The following is a 21625-nucleotide window of genomic DNA, read 5'->3' on the forward strand; positions in this document are numbered from 1 at the left end:
TATTTCGAATTTTTATATTTCCATTTTATACTATGTCCTGGTCACAAGACGTAATCATATACTTTGTCTTTTCGGAATTTACTTCCAAACCTTGGTCACAAGACATAATCATACACTTTGTCTTTTCGGGATTTACTTCTAAACTTGTTTACTTGCTTTAAGTAAAATTGCCGTGTTTTCCCTAATAGTTTGTAGATTTCCTCCTAACACATTCACGTCAACTACATAAGCAAGCAGTTAGCTGATGTAACCCGTTCAATTTCAAACTCTCTGTTATCTTGGACTTTCCTAATGGCATATTCTAAAAGCAAAGTTAAAAACTAAAGGCGATAGTGTATCTTCTTCCTTTAACCCGCAGTGAATTGGAAAGCAGAGACGGAAACTTATCTATATGGACTCTGCAGTACTTTTTACTGAGAACCATTTCAATTAATCGAACTAGTTTCTTGGGAATACCAAATTCAATAAGATTATTATATCGGGTTGATGCATAAGTTCGTAGTGTTTTTGTTTCGCGTGTTGATACTCCAGTTGTTATGGGTTTATTTATCAATTGTCATTTTTTATTTGAAGTTCAATTGTTGTCCTTGAGTTTACATATTGAAGTTTTCATTTTTCCAGATAGAGTGGAGCCATGGATGCTAGAAATGGAGTGTCAAGTGGAGAAAGTGGAACTTTTCCAACTTCTTTTTTTTTTTTTTTTTTTTTCAGTTCAATAGAGGGACGAAAGCAGCAGAGGCGGCCAGAAACATTTGTGCTGTGTATGGGAACAATGCTATTGGAGAGAGCATGGCAGGAAAATGATTTTCTCGTTTTAAGGATGATCATTTTGACATTAGTGACACTCCACATTCAGGAAGATCTTCGGGGTTTGATGAAGACCGTTTAAATACATTAATCCATAATGATCTACGTCAGTGTACATGAGAACTAGCAAATGTGATGAACTGTGACCATTCCACCATGGTGCGACGTGCATTCAATGGGCAAGGTTAAAAAATCAGGTGTATGGGTACCGCATGCTCTAAGCCAAAACCACAAAAATCAGTGGGTGGCCATATGTGCATCTTTGCTACCTTGTCATCGACTGGCTCATGAACATTGAACATTCCTATCCAATATCGTTACTGGTGATGAGAAATGGTGTATTTATGCTAACATAAGGAAAAGAAAGGAATGGCTTAACCTGAACAAAAAAGCAACTCCCTGTACAAAAGCCAGCACGCATATACAAGAGATATGCAGATATGCATCTGGTAGAATGCGAGGATGTGCTGTACTACAAATTGCTTCCCCAAGGTGTAACCATCACTGCTGACATTTATTGCCACCAATTGAGATATCTTGCATACACAATCCAAGAAAAACAAACAACAAGACAGCATGAAGTGATGCTACTCCACGATAATGCTGTCCGCACTCTACTAACCTGACACAAAACACTATCCAGGAGTTGGGTTGGGAAGTCAATCTGCACCACTTTATTCACCTGATCTTGCACCCTCAGATTTTCACCTTTTCTGCTCTCTATCAAACAACCTTTAAGGAACTTGCTTTCCGGATGAAAATGCGCTCCGAATATGGCTTGACGACTTCTTTGACTCAAAACCTCGCGATTTCTGCAGGCATGGAATCGAAAAACTACTCTAGCGTTGGCAGACTGGTAAATAGTGAAGGAGAATATATTGTTGATGATTAACCTCTTTCTTATGTGTATCTGATGTTTTAATAAACCTATAAAAAAATTGCTATGAAATTATTAATCAACCTAATATAAAACTTCTCTCTTAATAGAGTCATGTTTTTTTTTCAATCTATGAATAACTGATTTACTGTGCTTTTATATTCTCATTTTTTCTCCATATCTGCTGAATACAAAAAATTTGATCAAAAGTCCATCTATTACGCCTAAAACCACATTGAAGATTCCCAATAATTTCATCTACATATGGAATTAACCTTCTCAAAAGAACATTGGACAAAATTCTGTCCAACATCTTCAAAAGTTACTACAGTTATTCCTAAAAAATAAAATAGAAAAAAATAATTTTTCTCAAGAAATCTTGGAGCAAGTTATCTATTCGAATTAAATATAGAGGATATCTTGACAGAGAGAAAGAAAACCAAAAAAATTGTTAAAACTTGAAAACCTTAAAATTCCCGAAAATTTTGATTATGAAAAAATCCCATCTCTCTCTCTCTCTCTCTCTCTCTCTCTCTCAAGGTTAGAAAAAATTAGCTTATCATCGTCCAAATTCCTTCAGATTTAAGTATTTTGTTAGTGTATATGAGACATTAATTTTTTTATGACAAATAACTTCTCATCTTTTTTCACGTAGAAGTCTTTTTCCCTTCTTAAAGATAGGTACAATTATGGACTCCTTCCACCGTTATGGTACAATTTTTTTTCCCCCAAATAGCAAGTAGAAGCTTATAAATTTCATAATTAATGAATTTCTACCCTCTTCTATTAATTCTGCTGGAATCTGATTGATACCTGGAGACATACTTTTTCAGCTTTTCTATCGCAATTTTGACTTCAGAAAGTGTGAATCTGAATAACGTCCTGATCACTTCTATTTAGCCTATGTACATTTTGTAGTTGCCCAAAATAGTTTTTCTATCTGTTCAGGATGGAATGAGAACCTCATGCAAATCACCATTATCATTCTTGATCACATTCACTCTTGCCCGACATTCTTTCTTAAATTCCTTTATGCCCTTATAAAAATCTCTAATGCTTTCATTAGGGGGAAAGGAACTGGCCACCTTACCCTATTATCTCCTGGTCTATTTGCCTCATGAGTGATGCCTTATTGGTGTTACTTATGAGGTTCAAACCTATCTTCGGACAGTTAACTAAACAACAACAACAACAACAACAACAACAACAACGCTTTCATTCTTACTATTTGTTTCTATCTCATTCAGTTTTTCTTCAAGTAATCTCTCATTTTATTCGTAAGTGTACAACTTTCTTCCCATCTTTCATTGAAATAATTATCTCTATTCTCCTGGACTGGATCCTGTAAGAATTTCAATTTTGCCAGTTTCCTTCTTTCTACTACATGCAACAATCTTCATCAAAATATGGTTTTTTTCTTAGTTTCATAATAACCTATTCCCTCCTCAGCTGCAATTTTGATATTATCTCTGATATTTTCATACACGCTATTAACATTCAACTCTTTCTCAACTTCATCGGAACTTCCTAAAGCGGCAAACATATTTGAAATTTCGACTTGATAATGTTGCTTAGTTTCCTTGTCCTTTAATTTCAGAATACTGAATCTACTAATATTAGCTTGTTGCTCTACTTGCTTGGCTACTGACAGTCTTTCTCTTAATTCTCCAATTACCAAATAATGGTCAGAATTACAGTCTGCCCCCCTGAAGGTTCAAATGTCTACTATACTAGTATATCTTCGTTTATCAAGATGTGACCTATTTGGTTGTGTGTCAATCCATCTGAAGAAGTTCAAGTAAATTTATGTACATCCTTGTGGGGAAATATACTTTTGACAATTAAATTTTTTGATGCGACAAAATTGACTAACCTAACTCCATTATCATTACTAGTTACATGTAGGCTCTTTTTTCCAATAGTCGGTTTAAAAATATCCTCCCATCATACTTTAGCATTGAAATCCTCCAATAAAATTTTCGTGTGATATCTAGATAACTGATCAAAAGTGTTTTCCAATTCCTCATAGAGGCTATACCTTATATGGTCAGACACTATTAAAGATAATTGCACGAAATTTTTACTGTACATTCCTCAATACCTCATAGGGTCACTGAATTCAATTGGAATTATAATTCAAGAAATGAGAAAATAAACAATTGTTTTTTATGAAGAGCAAATTAAAAAAAAATTCAATCATGTATGAAGCATAACATAACATATTTCTCTCCAAACTTTATTTTCACTTCACAAGTGTACCATATAGGTCTGAGGAAACTGTGAAAATTTCGTGTAAATATCTCTTTTAGTTTAGAAGAGAATGGAACATATGTTTGAGATTAAGTTTTGAGAAAACTAGCACCGATAGTGAGACAACATAAACTTACATATTCTGCTATCCAGCTCAACTGAGAGCATCCAGCACCATAATCTGGGTCATCGGTCACTCTGCTTCTCCTGTTCTTCTTGGCCTCTTTTGTCATATCTTTTGCAGTAGCTTCAGATTTTTGGACAGGTAACTTGTCAAGTGCTTTCAGTCCAGATGTTATTTGTTGTCCAATTTTCACTCCTATGTCCTCCAGCACTTTAATTCTCCCCCTATTACCATAATTAAATGACAGCATCTGATATAACCCACAAACACATTCTTGGGGACTCTGGTCCAGATAACGTTGTTGAAAGATTCATTAACATTTTGAGTTTTTCCATGAAGACATTTTTTCAACAGTTCTGGATTTGCCAAATCCTTATACCCAGGCTTTATAACCTCCATAACAGCTACAGGGAGGGAATGGTTATGCTTAAAATTGCTTAGGGTACCTTCTGCTTCTGTCTTTTTGTACTTACACCAGGTATCTGGTGGTGGTGAGCAGAGATGAGATGGTTGGTCAGTTGAAATCTTATGAAAATAGGTTGCCCATATAGCCTGTTTCATAGCATCCAGGTTGTCACAGTTGTTCCTAATGACATTTCCATAATACTCTTGCAATGTATCAATAATAGTGTTTGTTAGTCTTCCTGCACTCTTGATGCTCTTCCCATCTGACAGTTTGATGTTACCTAATTGCTCTTTCAACTTTCTAAGGTGTGTTCCCATTCACTTTTTTTACAAGGCCTACACACTCCAACTTAGTTATAGGGACATCATATTATGGCTTATTATTGGAGACAGTTATAATAGATTTACAGTCACATCCTCCAGGCATTGTAAATAGCAAACTCCACGCTCTTTCTCAGATCAATGAAAAATCGACACTGCAGATGCCATCTTCATGCCACTACTAGACCCAATATAGTTTTCGGTACATGAAGCCTTATGAGCTTCTATCTTCTTCCTATCCTTGCTAGCAACTGTACATCATTGGCAATATTTTGTTAAGACTTCAAAATCCAGCACCTTGCATGTATCAACACTCATTGCATTAGCAACACCTTTCTTTGATTGATGTCCCCACTTTTGCCAGGATCCATTGAATGCTATGCTGGTATCAGATTTTTGTTTTTCCATCAGGATTTTCCTCAACAGTCTCTTGAGTTGCAGTTTTCATTGATCCTGTTGTCACATTATTTACACGTCACCTACTACTTGTGTACATTTACTAGTGTTGGTGGGTGGATTTGGTAAATTCATAAGGGCACACAGAACTTTACCAGCATTGTACCCTTTACCAATACCCCTAAGCAGGGGCGCAGATAGGATTTATGGGCCCCTGTGCAATATTGTGCTCGGGCCCCGTTGAAAAAAAAAACAAAGTTAAAAAAGACAAGTTACCGGCACCAATAATTCTGACCATAATAATAATTTGCAAAATAAATAAAAGATAACCCCATACACAGATACAAATCTAAAAATATACACCTTTGTTACAATGAAATCTTTTAGCAAAACTTCACATTAGCACAATATATTATATTCATCACGCTTCTTTTCCAGTAGGGCCTACATAGTATGTTTTGTAACGACACTTTCGTCTTTTCGTTGTCGTTTGTTTCATTTCGTTTTCATAAAATACTATTCTTAAACAGCTGTAATTTCTGACAAACAACTCTCCTTGACTTCATTCATGCAAAATCATCAACTATATCATCAAAACTTAAAGACCTACCACGATCGCTCTCCAGACTAAGGAGGCCAAGGTTACTCAGTCTTTCTTGACACATTGTTACTCTGAATACATTTTTATTTTTCATTTCCTTCATTTTGTTTGAAGGTGAAGGTGCAGAAAATAAACCAATGTCCAGCCCGTCTGTTCAGGTTGTCAAAAATGAAGACAGTTCATACTTAGAAGTGAATACTGATGGTTGTGGCTGTCTAGAAAAAGATTCTGATAACAGTAGTATTGAATCAGAACAAGCAAACAATGGTAAAAATGATGTGTTAATATGTGCAAGTGAAACAAATTTACCCACACCAGTTCCTAACTCTGAGTCATGGCAAGTAACATGCGACCTTGGAAAACTAGAAAGTGGCAGACAAATTGTGTCACTGAATGTGTTGGTCGAAAAAGTACCCCCAACCTGCCTAATAACCTTCAAAGTGACGGAACAAGAGCCTTTCCAGTATTATTTTCAAAACTGTGTTCCCAGAGACTGGTTAGTGTGGACTGAAACAAATGTCACTGTACTATTTCCCCTGATTTGTTTCACTCCACACTAGCCAGTCTCTGGGAACACATTCTCCATTCTTGAGTTTTGAAAATACTGTAATACTGTTTTTGGAAAGACTCTTGTTTTCGAACAACACATTCAGTGACGCAATTTGTCTGCTACTGTTAGTTTTCCAAGGTCGTTCAATTTCGCTTCCCAGCTTCTCTACTTGTCCATTGTCCACTGGTAACACTAATGAACAGAATTTACTAGAAAAACGACAACGAAACATACTATGTAGGCCCTACTGAAAAGGAAACGTAATCCTCCGGCTTGGATTTTGGAAAGTCCAGTACCATATTGCGGTGGGCCGGCAGGGGTTTGTAGTTAAGAGGACAAGCCAATTGAATGTGTTTGGTACAAGCGATGGGAACATATTTCAGGCAAATCTCGGAGCCCTTAAGTGTCATGTCGATGATTGCTAACATGGGAAACCGATATTCTATTATATAAAAGTTAAACATTTATATAATGAAGTGGTAATTTGTATTAATTCTACTATTGTTGGTTAATATGTCAGATTCATGTAACAAATGTTCTTACAAAATTGTATAGTACCCATATGTATCTGTGAATAATTATTCGTGATAATAAAAAGTAATCAGACTCGCTTAATCTGACAGGCCCTTACTGCTCACGGGCCCATATGCACTTGCTCCCTTTGCCCCCCTTCTCGGAGGCCCTGCCCCTAAGTCCATAAAATAGCCTCACATTTGACCCATAAAGGTCAGTCTTTGAATATTTATTTGAACTCAGGATTTTGACTGTCCACAGTCTGTACAAGCTGTTGTCAGTTTGCAAACGATCCCATTTCTATTCAACATCTTCAATAAGGATTATTTGCCCACCACACAATTTACAACACGCATATTCACTGAACACTGCACTTAGAATGCTTGAATCTATCACTATATTAATAGGAAATGTAGGCCCATTTTTAAGTTATATAATATTAAGACTATTATATTAATTACAACCCAAATTGCATTACTAATTCTAGAATCAGCAGTGGTCATTATTCAATCATATGTATTTGCAGCATTAAGAACATTATATTCTAGAGAAGTAAATTAATGACACAAGCAAACCATCCATTTCATTAAACTAGGAATAATATTGTCTTCAACACAATTATCGGTTTGTAGTTTTCTTGTAGAAGCACTAGGACAGTGTTTGTCAAACTATGGTCCTCGAGGTCTGCCCTTGTGGTCCTTCAAAAAAGGTAGAAGAAAAGATAAAATTCAAACGAACTATGTACCACTCTACAGCTGAAAATCTCAGAGTTTGGAAATGTACATGGCAATCGCCTTTCTCTTTTTCTCTCAGTACTGACATTTTATCAAATATCTGGGAGCAACAGTAACAAATATAAATGATACTCGGGAGGAAATTAAACACAGAATAAATATGGGAAATGCCTGTTATTATTCGGTTGAGAAACGTTTTGATCATCCAGTCTGCTGTCGAAAAATCTGAAAGTTAGAATTTATAAAACAGTTATATTACCGGTTGTTCTGTATGGTTGTGAAACTTGGACTCTCACTTTGAGAGAGGAACAGAGATTAAGGGTGATTGAGAATAAGGTGCTTAGGAAATATTTGGGGCTAAGAGGGATGAAGTTACAGGAGAATGGAGAAAGTTACACAACACAGAACTGCACGCATTGTATTCTTCAGCTGACATAATTAGGAACATTAAATCCAGACGTTTGAGATAGGCAGGGCATGTAGCATGTATGGACGAATCCAGAAATGCATATAGAGTGTTAGTTGGGAGGCCGGAGGAAAAAAGACCTTTAGGGAGGCCGAGACGTAGATGGAAAGATAATATTAAAATGAATTTGAGGGAGGTGGGATATGATGATAGAGAATGGATTAATCTTGCTCAGGATAGGGACCAATGGAGAGCTTATGTAAGAGCGGCAATGAACCTCCGGGTTCCTTAAAAGCCAGTAAGTAAATACTGACATTTTAAGAAATTTATTACCCTGCTGACTTCCCACTCTACTCTCAACAACAAATGAGGGATATAAAGCACTATGAACGTGGTGTTTCTCGTCATCTTTTTCCTGCACATCTGGCACCGACCCTATAATGCAGCCAGGGACCACCCAACAGAGGACCGAACCTTTCCATGTATTTATGACTTTAATAGTTTTGCCGACATCCAGTCTGCACATTGAAATGGTCACATACTGTACGTTGTACCATACAGTACACCAATAATACAACTCTGAGGTCAGAATTTGAAACTTATTTTCCGAGTAAATATGACGAATTTTCATGGGTTCGTGATCACTTTCATTGCGATATTGAAACTAACAAACTTTCACTGAGTGAAATTAATTAATTATATTTAAAAATATAAGTATATTGATATTAAAATACACTAAAATATAAGTATATTGATATTAAAATATACTAAAAAAATGATAAATTTGCTTTTGAAGGCAAGAGTAAGGTGGTCCGCAGAACTGTTCTGACTTAAAAAAAGTGGTCCCCACTTCAAAAAAGTTTGAAAAATGCTGCACTAGGAGATGTGTCAACATTTTCTCTGTTGTCAGTGGAATTTATATCTCCACAATCAATAGTCACATTTTCAGCATGTGGTTCGCCAGAAGGGTTATTCTGTTTGCTGGTCCTTTTACCATGGTATTTACGCTTTTTAAAAATATGTTGGCTCCATGGTATTTTCAAAACTATATCAAACAACACAGTCACAAAAATATGGTGCACTGGAAACTAAAAATCCACAGAAATCTGTTTTCACGTGCAATCACTCTTGTAAACAACAGGAGGTATCCATTACATACTGTGTCAAGGCAGCCTATGTATAGAACTTCCAATATGCTACAGAATAAAGTAAACCACAGTTTTCTAGCGCAAATCATTCCTGAAATATCAATGTTTACATAAAATGATATAGTATTGACTAAAACATAGTTGACCTAGACTAATTTAATAAAATTAATTATATACACTTATAATAGGAATTTTTAGACAAATAATACTCCAAAATGTACATATATGACAAAAAACGAAAAAGTCTTTCTTTTTTTGGGGGGGACAGGGAGGGCCTTTAACACGTTGAATGCTACTTACAAACGTCACATGGTCCTCATACCATATGCAAATGACGCGCATTATTCATTACTTTGGTTATCCTGTATTGTTATGTAGTATTACTTACTGGAAGGGTGCTGCTCCTTACAGTTATTCTCGGTTTTTAATTTCCACATATTTAAATGGAGGAATCATGGATGATAAATTAGATAATAATTTTGAGATGCCTCCAGATCCTTCAAATGCAAAAAATCTTAAACGGACATCACTTAAAACTTGCAAGGATGACGAAATTACATATCTATTGAACACTTAAACCTGTTTCGGACAGTGACTTCATTCCAAATGAAAGTGAAAGTGGAAATTAACTCTTTTTGGTCAGATGGGTCACCTAATTTGAGAAATACGAACTTGGCTAAAGGTCGAACTTGCTGCTGATGACCAGTGAATTTTTTAAATTTATTTGCATGTGACGAGTTTGACTTATTAGTAATGGAAGAAGTTTTTCTTCGTGGGTGTACTGAGCAATCCAGAATAACTTCCTGTGTGAATGTCAATAGTAGAAGAGATAAAAGTTTTTCTAGTATTTTGTTTCACATGGGTATGGTTCAGATGCAACATATCCAGGACTATTGGAAGAAAGAGCCCTTGTTGAAAATGGACTGCTTTTTGCTTAAGATGAGTAGGATTCGTTTCCTTCTAATATTACGGTGCCTCCAATTTACAGCAAATTCAAAACCTGGTCAACCTAATTCACATGGGTGACTAGAGAAAATAAAGCTTTGCTGGATCTCTTTAACGATACAATAATTGATGTGTACTATCCAGGAAAGAATTTCTCACTAGATGAATCTATGGTATTATGCAGAGGTCTACTAATTTTCAGACAGTATATAAAGGAGAAAAGGCACAAATATGGCATAAAATTGTACATGCTCACAGAAAACAATGGTATGGTACTCCATATTTTAGTATACATAGGACAAATTGGTAATTTGGGCGGCAAAGGACATGTCTCGAATGTTGTATTAAAACTGATGAATGACAGTCATGCTCTTTACATGGACAATTTTTACAACAGTTATGACCTGGCTTTACAGCTACTCCAAGCTGACACTTACTGTACTAGTAAATTATGCTCCAATCACAAAAGCAATACAGATGAAGTAACGAAATCTAAGTTACAGAGGCAGAACGTGTCAGTATGCTAATGGTGTTGCTGTAACGAAGCGTAAACATAAGATAGACGTGTTATTTATCTCGACTAAATTTGAAGGCAGTATTGTTGAAACAGTGCATAAAAGAAGGCAAAAAGTAAAACAAGTTACATGCAATTGAAAAGTATAATAAGCGCATGTTAGGCTTTAATTGTTAAGATCAAATGTTTTTGTATTATCCATTTGAAAGAAAAACAGGTGATATAAAAAAAATTGGCATTCACCTTTTCCAAATAATGTTACTGAATGCATATAATTTGTATTCTCAATACACTACAAAGAAAAGGATTTCGTTACATGATTTCAGACTTAGTAACACAATATTTGCTATTATATGCAATATTCAGCACTCCAACAATCAAACAGGTATCACCACCTGTGAAACACCTGCCAGCAAAACAAAGAGCTAATGAGAAAGGAAAAATAATGAGGAAACGCTGCAAATTGTGTTATGACAATGGCAGAAGAAAAGAATCAACATTCTACTGCCCTGATTACCCTTCTCAACTGGATTGTGTGTCAATCCCTGTTTTGGACTCAATCACAAATGAAGGTAGACATAATTACTTTTTCCCCAAAAATTTCAATATACCAGTGGCGTAACAAACAAAAAAATATGTGATGTGTCTACGTGTAAAATGATTCTTATCATAGAATCATTAACTTGCTGTCAGTGATGCAAAACATGTCATCAAGATTTCAAACATTGTTTGTATGTGAATATTGTACACGCTTAAAGTTATTCATAGACACAATTATATGAAAAATAAACACAAAAAACCAATTGGTTCCTGGGAATAGATTTTGCAACCCTTCAATCAGAGTTTTCTTTAATTATGTTAATCAATTACACCAGAAATATTGAAAAAAAAAAAAAAAAAATGTTTAGAAATAAGTGCAAAAGGGTGGACCTGAATCTTGAACAATAAGGTCAACGTTTCCAGCATCTTCTGGGAGGTCAGCATTTCCAGCATTTTTTGTGAGATGAGTAAATATAAATTTAATCAGATATAAAAACCCATATTACAGTCATTCAGAAAAGTAATATAAATAATACAATTCACTCGCTCACTGTAGCCAATCCTACTCCAACTTAACTCCTGTTTCTATAGCTAAATGCTACTACTCATCACTGCAGAGAGATTAAATGTACTCGCTGTAAAATTCTGTGAGACTAATATTAACAAAAACATAAGCAATGAAGAGTCTATTGTAAATACCTTGAAAGGAATCCCTTAGCACACTTATATCCAAATTAATATCCTTCACTTCTTGAAATAATATTTAATTTATTGCACAACAGGCACAATATTGCAATAATAAAGGCAAAAACTTAAAATTATTAGCATGTATTATTTCGTTGTACAAACATTAATGTTGTAATTTGAATACATCAAGAAGAGAGTAAAAACATAAATTTTCATATAATACACCACCAGAAAATTAAGCATTATCTCAATTTAATACTTGTTTTTTTTTTTTTTTTTTTTTCCCAAATATTTTACAAATCAGAAAATGAGTACTTTAGCAAAAGAAATACAAACATTAATTTAAAAATATACCTGAAATACAATCTCAAGTATTCAACTCTCGCCTAGAATGGCGTGTCTTTTGATGATTTTTCAAATATCTTTTTTGTCTAAAACTAAGACCACACTCAGAACAAACATATGGTTTATCTTCTGAATGAATTAGTTTGTGTCTTAATAATTCACCTCTGACTCTAAAACATCTTCCACATACATCACAAGCATGAGGTTTTTCACCAGTGTGTGTTGTTACATGAGCTAATAGTTCCTGACGACGACGGAAACGCTTTTCACAATAAGAGCACTCATGTGGGAATGAATCTGTGTGGATTTTACTGTGAATGTAAAGAGAAGCTTTAGATTTAAATGTCTTTCCACATGAATCACAAATGTAGGGACGTTCTCCTGTGTGTATACGGCGATGGTCCTCCCTAGTTGCTTTGGAAGCAAAGCATCGCCCACATATGTCACAACTAAAATTCTTAATGCGTGCATGTACATCTTTCAAATGTCTTGCTAGGCCACCTGAATCACGGAATTGTTTTCCACAAATATGGCATGTAAAGGGTTTTTCTCCTGTATGAATACGCATGTGTCTGAAATAGCTATCTTTCAATGAAAAGTTCTTCCCACATTCAATACAGTGGAAAGTACTAGCCTGGAAACGCTTTCTTTTACCCATTTTTGAAGTATCTTCATCGTCGTCATCATTTAGTGCCTCATCAAAATCCATTTTTTCATCATTCTCGTCCCAATCTGATTCTACACACTTTTCATTCACTTCACTAACCATTACTATCTCAGTCTCTTCAACAGCACCACATGCTGGTGGAGTATGACATTTAGAATGCCTTTTTAAATCATATTTCCTAGTAAACGACCTATCACAGATCTCGCACAGGTAATCTTTCTTCACAGGAACATGAGGTATTTCTTCAATATGTTTTGATATCTTAACATCCTTTCTAGGTACGCAATTAGTTTCACTACCACCCTGAGCAGGAAACTCTTCTGTACAAGCAGAAAATTCATCTTGTAATCTGAGCTCTTCGTGTTTAACACGATATGTGGTTTCAGAATGCAATTTAGACATATGAATTTCCAGTTCACTTTTGTTTCTAAATGAATCATTACAATAATGACAGTTTTGTAAATTTCTTGATTTTTCTTCACATTTAATCCACACAAAATGATGGGGTGGCATATCACATATGGAAGCTATGGTGTCCTTCTGCCCGTACATGTTCCTCAAAGCATTTTTTGCTTCCTGGAAAGCTTTGAACGATGTAAGAGGAGACAGCTGACACCTGCAAGACAAAGTGTGCAGAGTGATTACTGCTGTTGGTGCCATTATCTCACTTGTTCTTCATAATTTTATGTTCATATCCAGGTTTTCCATGCACGGGTTCATTGTTCTCAAGGTGTTCTGTTGCATAAAAGTTGTAAATGAATATTTTACTTTTCAAAATATATTAACTTCACAGATTTTAATTATATTTTGTTTAATATTAGAACTACATACACTTCTTATTCAGGACTTCTATATGTAGGTATTTGCTAATGTTCTATTAATGATTTGTGCAATGGATTCTAAGTTCTGGTATTTTCCTCATTTCGAACTAGTTGCTAAGTAGAACTACTAATAATAGAAAACATATATAGTACAATATCACATTGGTATTACAAAATTTACAATGCATGATTCAAATTGAAGCCCCTTATAAAATACTGATATAGACGTTTTTGTGTTTACAAAACTAGTGAATGTTGCATCAAATGGATTAACTTACTTAACAACCAAGAAATAACAGAAAATCATGTATCATGAAAATAGACATACAACCTGCACCATGATCCATTTAAACATTTGCTTTAAGGATAAGAAAAAAAGTACAAAATTCAAGAAATGAAATTCTTTTTAATTACAGAGTTTAAGTGCAATACATTATAGAAACACTGTGTATTGGACAATGAACAATGTATTGAAAACAATGTAAATGTTTATAATTTTCAATTATCAATTTCTTATGAAATGTTTGCCATCTTATAGTTGTTCCTCTGATTGTTAATCAAAACACATCATCCTCGAAGCTAATTTCAATTCCCATAAGGCCCAACTCATGAGAGTAACAGTAGTTCAATTAATACATTCCCTCTGAAAAAAGTGTTGTAAAAAATCATGATGCAAATGTTTACTGAAAGTAGAAAATTTAACGTTATTGTGCAGTATAAAAAAATTGACATCCTGAAATATGAAAAGAGAGAAAAATGAGTGTCATTTTGTGACACATACTTTTTCATTTTACAATTCATAACGCAACTACTTTGTGCCACAAAATTAAATAATAGGTTACTACTTCTGAATACAGACAGTAACAAAGAGGTTTACCATAAAAATTAGTTCATAGTACAACTTTATTTAATGTTTATAATTATGACCTCCCCAAAATCCTTAAATGAAAACTGCATTCTTTGTTGATGATTTAGTCATGTGGACTTCTAAACAAAGAAAACTCAATGCCCAGTTATAAATTACTGCCCAAAATTCACCAACACAACTAAAAACTTAGCATGTAGAAAATTTAATGAACACAATGGTAACAAGACATATGAACTGTTGTCACTTTGCAAGAAAGAGATAAACATAACTTTACAATATGGCAATGAAAGTCTGTCTTAAGACTAATGCAGCAAAATATCTTGGAGTTATTTTTTATGGTAAACGGCTGTATCATGGAAGAATCACATAGTTAATATTACAAAGAAGGGAACATGAAGACTTTCACTTCTTAAAAGATTGGAAGGAAAAAAGTAAGAATGCACAAGAGAAACTCTCAATACAACATACAAAAATGTATGTCAAACCAATTATCCAATATTATAGAAAAGCAACAATAACATCATATAAAACCTATTCCAAAAACAACACCCGAAAACTAACATCCTATAAAACCTATTCCAATAACATCACCCGAAAACTATCTCGATAAATCCGATTTCAAAATAAGGCTCTAAGATAAATTACTGGAGCAGTAAAAACAACTACAATCATTGCTGTGCAGATTCTTATGAATGCTCGTAAATATAATTGAGAAACTGAAAGAAGCGCTAATACAGTATGAAAAATTAGTTAGATTGCCATATACTGGAAGTGTTGGTATAATTAGGCAACTGTTTGATTTTACACAAATGTAATATTAACAAAGTAGGCTACAAAGAGACAACAAAAAACGCTAATTATATATGGACTTTCCTTGTTTTCTTTGCAACAAACATGTCAAAAATTTCTCCAAAGACCATTTCGTGAAGAATATTACTTTCTATGATGAGTGAGGAAAAGTATGTAAGACGATCTTCATTTCATAGTTGTATAAACCCCATTTTTATCAACTACATTTCCCCATTATAGTTTGACACCATAAGTAGTACTATATAAATCCATAAAGTATTGCAATGTCCTCCTTTTCGTAACTTGTATGCCTGATATTTTGAAATTATCTGATTTGATGCCTTTTCAAGTAGCAGCATTGACAGAATAAACTCTTTGTTCCTCCTTTTGATAATAATTATAGTTTCCGTCTGGATTTCTGTTGTAAGAATGAGTGGTTGTGAGAAATAAAAAAAACTAGGGTGCAAAAAGTTAGAAGGAAGTTGGAAAACTAGGATCAGAAAGAGCAAAACATATGAATATTTCGCAACAGTGGTACACAATTCAGTTTGATGCTTTGGAGAAAGTGAAACTGATCAGATGAATAATTTCGAAGGAAAAATTGTTCCGGGGCCGGGTATCGAACCTGGCACCTTTGGTTAAATGTACCAACGCTCTACCCGGGAACTCTACCAGACACCGATCCAATTTTTCCCTCTGTATCCACAGACCTTAAAGTGGGCTGACAACCGTCAAGCAACCAACACTGAGTGCACTCTAACTCTGTGTGACTTAAATTGTGGTTTTCTGTGAATGAACAGTGACGTATATTATGCAAATCAAGCCTTCAGGTATAACTCCCTGTAAAGTTGATCTGAATAATTTCGAAGGAAAAATTGTTCCGGGGCCGGGTATCGACCCAACTTTTATATGTAGCTAACTGTAAAATCATTTTATATTATTAAGTTTTATCATAATTATGCTGTAATAAAATAGATATTGACATAATTTTAAATAAAGGCCTAAGCCTAAATATAAATATTTTCTGTCCTCTTAAACAAATATAGATTTTCATATGTAGCTAACTGTAAAATCACTATTAAGTTTTATCAATTATATTGTAATAAAGTAGATATTGACTTTTAAGTATGATATAAGCCTAAATCTGTACTATATATTGACGTAATTTAAAGTACAAGGTGGGCAGTGAGAAATAGCACATTTTATATTGGTAATCATACAGTTAATAATGGATTCTTCCATCAATTGTTTTGCCCAAACAAAACTATCAGTGCCAGTTTGTTAGTCATGAACTGTTGGTCACATGAGATGTGTCAGGGCAGTGGAAGCATATACTCATGGAAATAGTGTTATTTTCGCGCAGCGTGAGTTACGATGTGACATGCTCAGAAGAATGAAATGAAGAATACTTCTGAAATAATAAATAGGATTATACCTCATCGTAATCCTTTTGTTACTATTTTGATAGGTCGATTAAACCAAGTCAGATTCTTAATTAATCGACCTGGTGTATTATATGGTCAATGTTCTGAAATCTGTGGAGCAAATCACAGATTTATACCCATTGTAATTGAAAGTATTTCAACAAATGGCTTTATTAACTGAATCCTAAAAATAAATGAATCATCAGATGACTGAAAGCAAGTAATGGTCTCTTAAACCAAATTATAGTAATTTAGCAATTACTTCTGATGAGAAAATTTAGTTAAAATAATAACATTATCTTGTCAAGATAAAATTATTCCAGACAGAAGGACGATATTCAGATGGGTGAATCAGTGAAGAACAAATGGTTCAGTCGTCAATACAAAATGTGAGGGGACACAGAAAACAGTTCATACACCTGAAAATATCCAACGTGTCCGTGTGCAATGAAGTGTGCAGCGATCGGTTCGTCGCCATACTAGACTGCGGATTTTGCATATTTGCGTGTTCTTTTCCTTAAACTTGACGACATGCAGACAAAACATAAACATCTTTCTCGTTCTTTGGAATTAGTATGCAGAATTTTATTGTACATATTTGAGCATATCTGTAATGTTATGGCATGTTTATACTTTTAGAACATATATTTGCATATTTATACTAACTTAATACAGAAATAAATATTTTATTCTGTAGAAATATAAACTGCGAGAAAACAATACTCTCTTTCCCCATCTCACTCGACAATGTCTACTTCATTAGCACAGACATTGTTAAGCAGCATGTCGCGCACTCATTTTTCCTCACCTCTTTAAAACTATCGCAGGCTGACAGTATTCCCTTCAACAATAGAATGAATTGGTTTATATTTTAACAGCAAAATTCAAACTGACTGCCAATGTTCCATGCATTTATTCGGTTTGTGTGTTTCATGGTGGTTTGTTGTAATATTCGTTATGCATAAAGACAAAAGTTCAAGTAGTACTCTTCTGAAAAGCTGGATTGATGGAGAGAAGACTTTAATATCAGACAGAAAACGTATATTTTGTCACGTTTGTTCGAAGAAAGTAAGCTTTTACACTTTTTAAAAATATTTACCCACAAACACTTTTAATTATTTTATTTGCAAAAACACATTATATTACATAAAGTTGCGTATTTTAAAGTTTAATACTGTTTTACTTAATAAGTGAATTGCACAAAAAGTTCCAAATGGATCAGCATTTGCAGACTGCGACTCAGATAAAAAAAATGCAACAAAAAAATAATTATCAGCCTTTGCTTAATTTGAATTCAAAACAAAATGAAAATGATACATTCAGTGCGAACCTCTGTGAAGCCCTAGTAGCAGTTAATATACCTTGGAGGAAACTGGACAATCCATTACTTTGCGGATTTTTGCAGAAATACACTAAAAGGCAAATTCCTGGCGAGTCCACATTGAGAAAGAATTACTTGGATCCACTGTATGAAAAAGAAAGTTCATTAATTTAATAATGTTTATTAAAGTTAATTGCTTAAAACATTTGTGTAATTGATGTGTACTTTAAAATAGTTCTTTTCGTAACTATTAAAAATAAATTATATTTTAGATCCTCCAAGAAATTAGAAACGACATAGGAGATTCACTTTTTTGGGTTTCCTTGGATGAAACTACAGACTCCTGTGGGAGGTATGTAGCTAATGTAGTTGTGGGGAAAATGGACTCCATAGACGTTGGATCTCCTCATCTGATTATGTGCACTGTCTTAGAAAAAACCAATCATGCTACCATTGCAAGGACAGTGAGAGATGCATTGCGTAAGTATATTATCCTGAAAATGACTGAAAAAAAAAAATAGATATATCAGAGAATGACTTGAGTGCGGACATGCGGAGAGGCAATACGGTCAAGTGGGTGATGCTCAATTTAAAATAGTGCAAAGAACAAAAATCCGAATGTACCAAACAAATCCATTCTGGTAAGTTAGCACGTGCCTTCTATGTACAAAAATGTTGTTGTTTTCTAATGCCAGGCGTTTGACAATAAAGTCATTTGACCTCTTGCACTCCAATATTTTTCAAAGATATTATCATGACCAGCCAATGAAGCACAGATTTTGAGGTGTTCTGAATCCATTTCTTGGTTTGAGTTGCACAATGGACAAAAATGTTGATATATTAATCAAAGTTAATCCCCTTCATAGTATTCAGGTTATTATAGAAATTTAGTAAAAATATTAGCTTCACTAGAGATACTATGAATATTGCAATTGAAAGCGCAGCCATAGCAACTTGAAAATGGGTGACATTATGCAACAGGCTATGTGACATTCTGTTTCGAGAAATGTGTTAGAAGATTTTGAAACATTTCAAATTCTAGAAACATATATTTAATTCTTGCGGACTTGATAACCACACAAATAATGTTTCATGTATTAATTCATACTTTATGCATAAAAATAAGTTATATGCATTATTATGGACAATATTTCAATACTGCACTTACCCGAAATAGAAATGAATGTATTAAGTTATGCATCAATCAGTCACATTTTGATACACATCAATCATTTAAATGCCGAAATAGGGCATGCATTATATTTAGACATATAGGCCTATACAATAAATTAATGTCAATACACTTTAATAGTACAATAAATGTTAAAGTAACTGGAACAATAGTACCGGTAGGACTATATTGTAAAAAATTTTGTAGAAATAAACTTTTGATATAAATGAAGTATTTAACAATGTTTTTCGCAATTTTCACACCAAATTCTAATGAACTGTACACTCTATTTTTTTTTAATTTCTACTAAACAAAACAACATAATCTTAATGGAAGGTATTACTATTAGTTTTAAATAACACGAAATCCTACATCAATGGCATTTTCACTGAGGACCAATTTACTTTATGGAGGGAGTCTAACCCTTTGTATGAACATAAAATTTGTAGTTTTTCGCTTTTAAAATTTCCATGTATGCTAATTGCATCTGAACCAAATGTTTCTTTCAGGAAATATGTTTTGGAATTATTTTGGAGGATTTAGTACAGAATTTAAATATGCTACTATTATCTGAGAAGGTAAATTTACTCCCTTTGATGGGTATGTCCCCCTGGACACCACCTAAAATATACAATGACCTGACTTCAGAACTGAAAAGCATATGGTTTGGCAAGTTTCTAAGTTTCTAACCTGGGAATATATATGGGCCTATTAATCTGCCAAATCTAATTCATTCATCCGGCCATGGACATTGGTTTGTCATTTAAGGAATGGTCTCACTATGACCTTGACAGCACTTACCTCGCTATGAGACATCAACTTCTTACTCCTCTTTCCTTCCAAACTCTATTCCCTTACTACCTGTGTACAAGTTTATCCTCTAGTATAACATGTAGCATAAAAATCTCATTTTTTTTAATCGACATTTAGCCGGTTGATGCAAACTGTCGTCCAAATAATAATTATCTCTAGCTTTGTTTTCCTGACTTTTATTAAATTATTAACATTGGTTTTTCGGACTATGAGACAGTAAAATTTTGACTGTGCTGAGTGCTTAATCTGTACAAGTGTGAGCAGTATTTAATTAAATACTTTCATATATGGAAACAAGAGAGAACAAATTTACAAACCAAGAGAAACTATTCTAGCCAACATTCATGAACACAGAACAAAAAAGAGAGAGAGGGAAAGAAAGAGATTGTTATACATACTAGGTGCGGACATATAGGTGAGTGCTCCATGTCAAATACACAGCAGCATACTCCTGCTGATACTAGAGTTCATGCCTATCAAATCTGAATATTGTAATAGGCAATGTTAACTCATCTGATTATTATGCCTCATCAATATGTCTAGAAGTACAAATTTTGTGGCCAGTATTTTCGTAGCAAGAGGGGAATTTTCATCCACATTAGTCACTTTCATCCTGCAAAACACTTTGAGAAAATCAGAATCACTCGATTAATGTAATTGTGTTGAGAGAGAGAAAGAGAGTGTGCAAGAGAGAGAGGTCAGATCAATGTTCAGGGTGAAAAGTTAAGTGCTAACGACACAATGGTTCCTGGAAGAGCACAGAAGTGAAATGAAGTCATGAGGACTAGTATGTGAACAATTGTATAACTGTGATGAAACAGGACTAAATTGGAGAATTCTTCCTGACAAAACATTGGCTCATGGGAATGAAACTTCAGCTCCCGGTTGCAAACATAAGAAAGAGAGACTGACAGTCCTGGTGTGCAGTAATGCAACTGGAAGTCAGAAGTTGCCACTACTAGTTATTGGGAAAAACAAGAGTCCAAAAGCTTCAAGAAACAACAATAGAGAAAAACCTACCAGCAAGTTACCATTACCAAAAAAAATGCATGACTGGACAATGATATATTCTCTAAGTGGTTTCATTCTTCTTTTGTCTCCAGCATTCATAAGCATTTGAGTGCAAATAGTTTACCACAAAAGGCAATTCTCCTCATGGACAATGCAGCAGTTCATTGACTTGCACAATTAGAAAGTGATGATGGTAAAATAATCTGCAGTTTCCTACTACCAAACAGTACGCCACTAATTCAGCCCATGGGTCAGGGAGCAATAGAAAACCTCAAGTACAGATATTGTAGGATGTTACTTCGAAATATACTTTCAGAGTTTAATTTAACATCTATTCCTGACTTCTGGAAAAAATACAACATCAAAGATGCTATTTATAATGTAGCAGAATCATGGATTAATGTGACTTCCGAGCTTCTGAAGAAATGCTGGGACAACCTGTTGGGTCAAGAAGAAAGTCGAGAAGAAACTCAACCACACAGTGCGACAGAGAACATTTCTCAGACTCTTGAAATGTGTACAAAGATAATTTCTTTAAGAAGAACCACAGAAAGTGAATTCTTGGCTGCAAATGGAC

The 21625-nt window shown here is 34.3% G+C and overlaps 1 protein-coding gene across 25 annotated transcripts in view; it reads right to left on the minus strand.

The window, feature by feature from the left end:
* The window catches only part of LOC138693202 (retinol dehydrogenase 13-like), a 544367-nt gene that overhangs the window by 387305 nt on the left and 135437 nt on the right, over positions 1–21625 (minus strand). Inside the window, exon 6 of one of the 25 annotated variants that reach the window (XM_069816963.1) lies at positions 685–13446. The exons of the other annotated variants lie outside the window; for them this stretch is intronic. Coding sequence (XP_069673064.1) covers positions 12186–13446 — 1261 coding nt within the window. The 3' untranslated portion in view covers positions 685–12185. Of the gene's footprint in view, positions 1–684; positions 13447–21625 lie in introns of those variants that run through there. 25 annotated transcript variants of the gene reach the window in all.

The sequence above is a fragment of the Periplaneta americana genome, chromosome 17 (genome assembly GCF_040183065.1).
Source record: "Periplaneta americana isolate PAMFEO1 chromosome 17, P.americana_PAMFEO1_priV1, whole genome shotgun sequence".
Classification (NCBI taxonomy): domain Eukaryota; kingdom Metazoa; phylum Arthropoda; class Insecta; order Blattodea; family Blattidae; genus Periplaneta; species Periplaneta americana.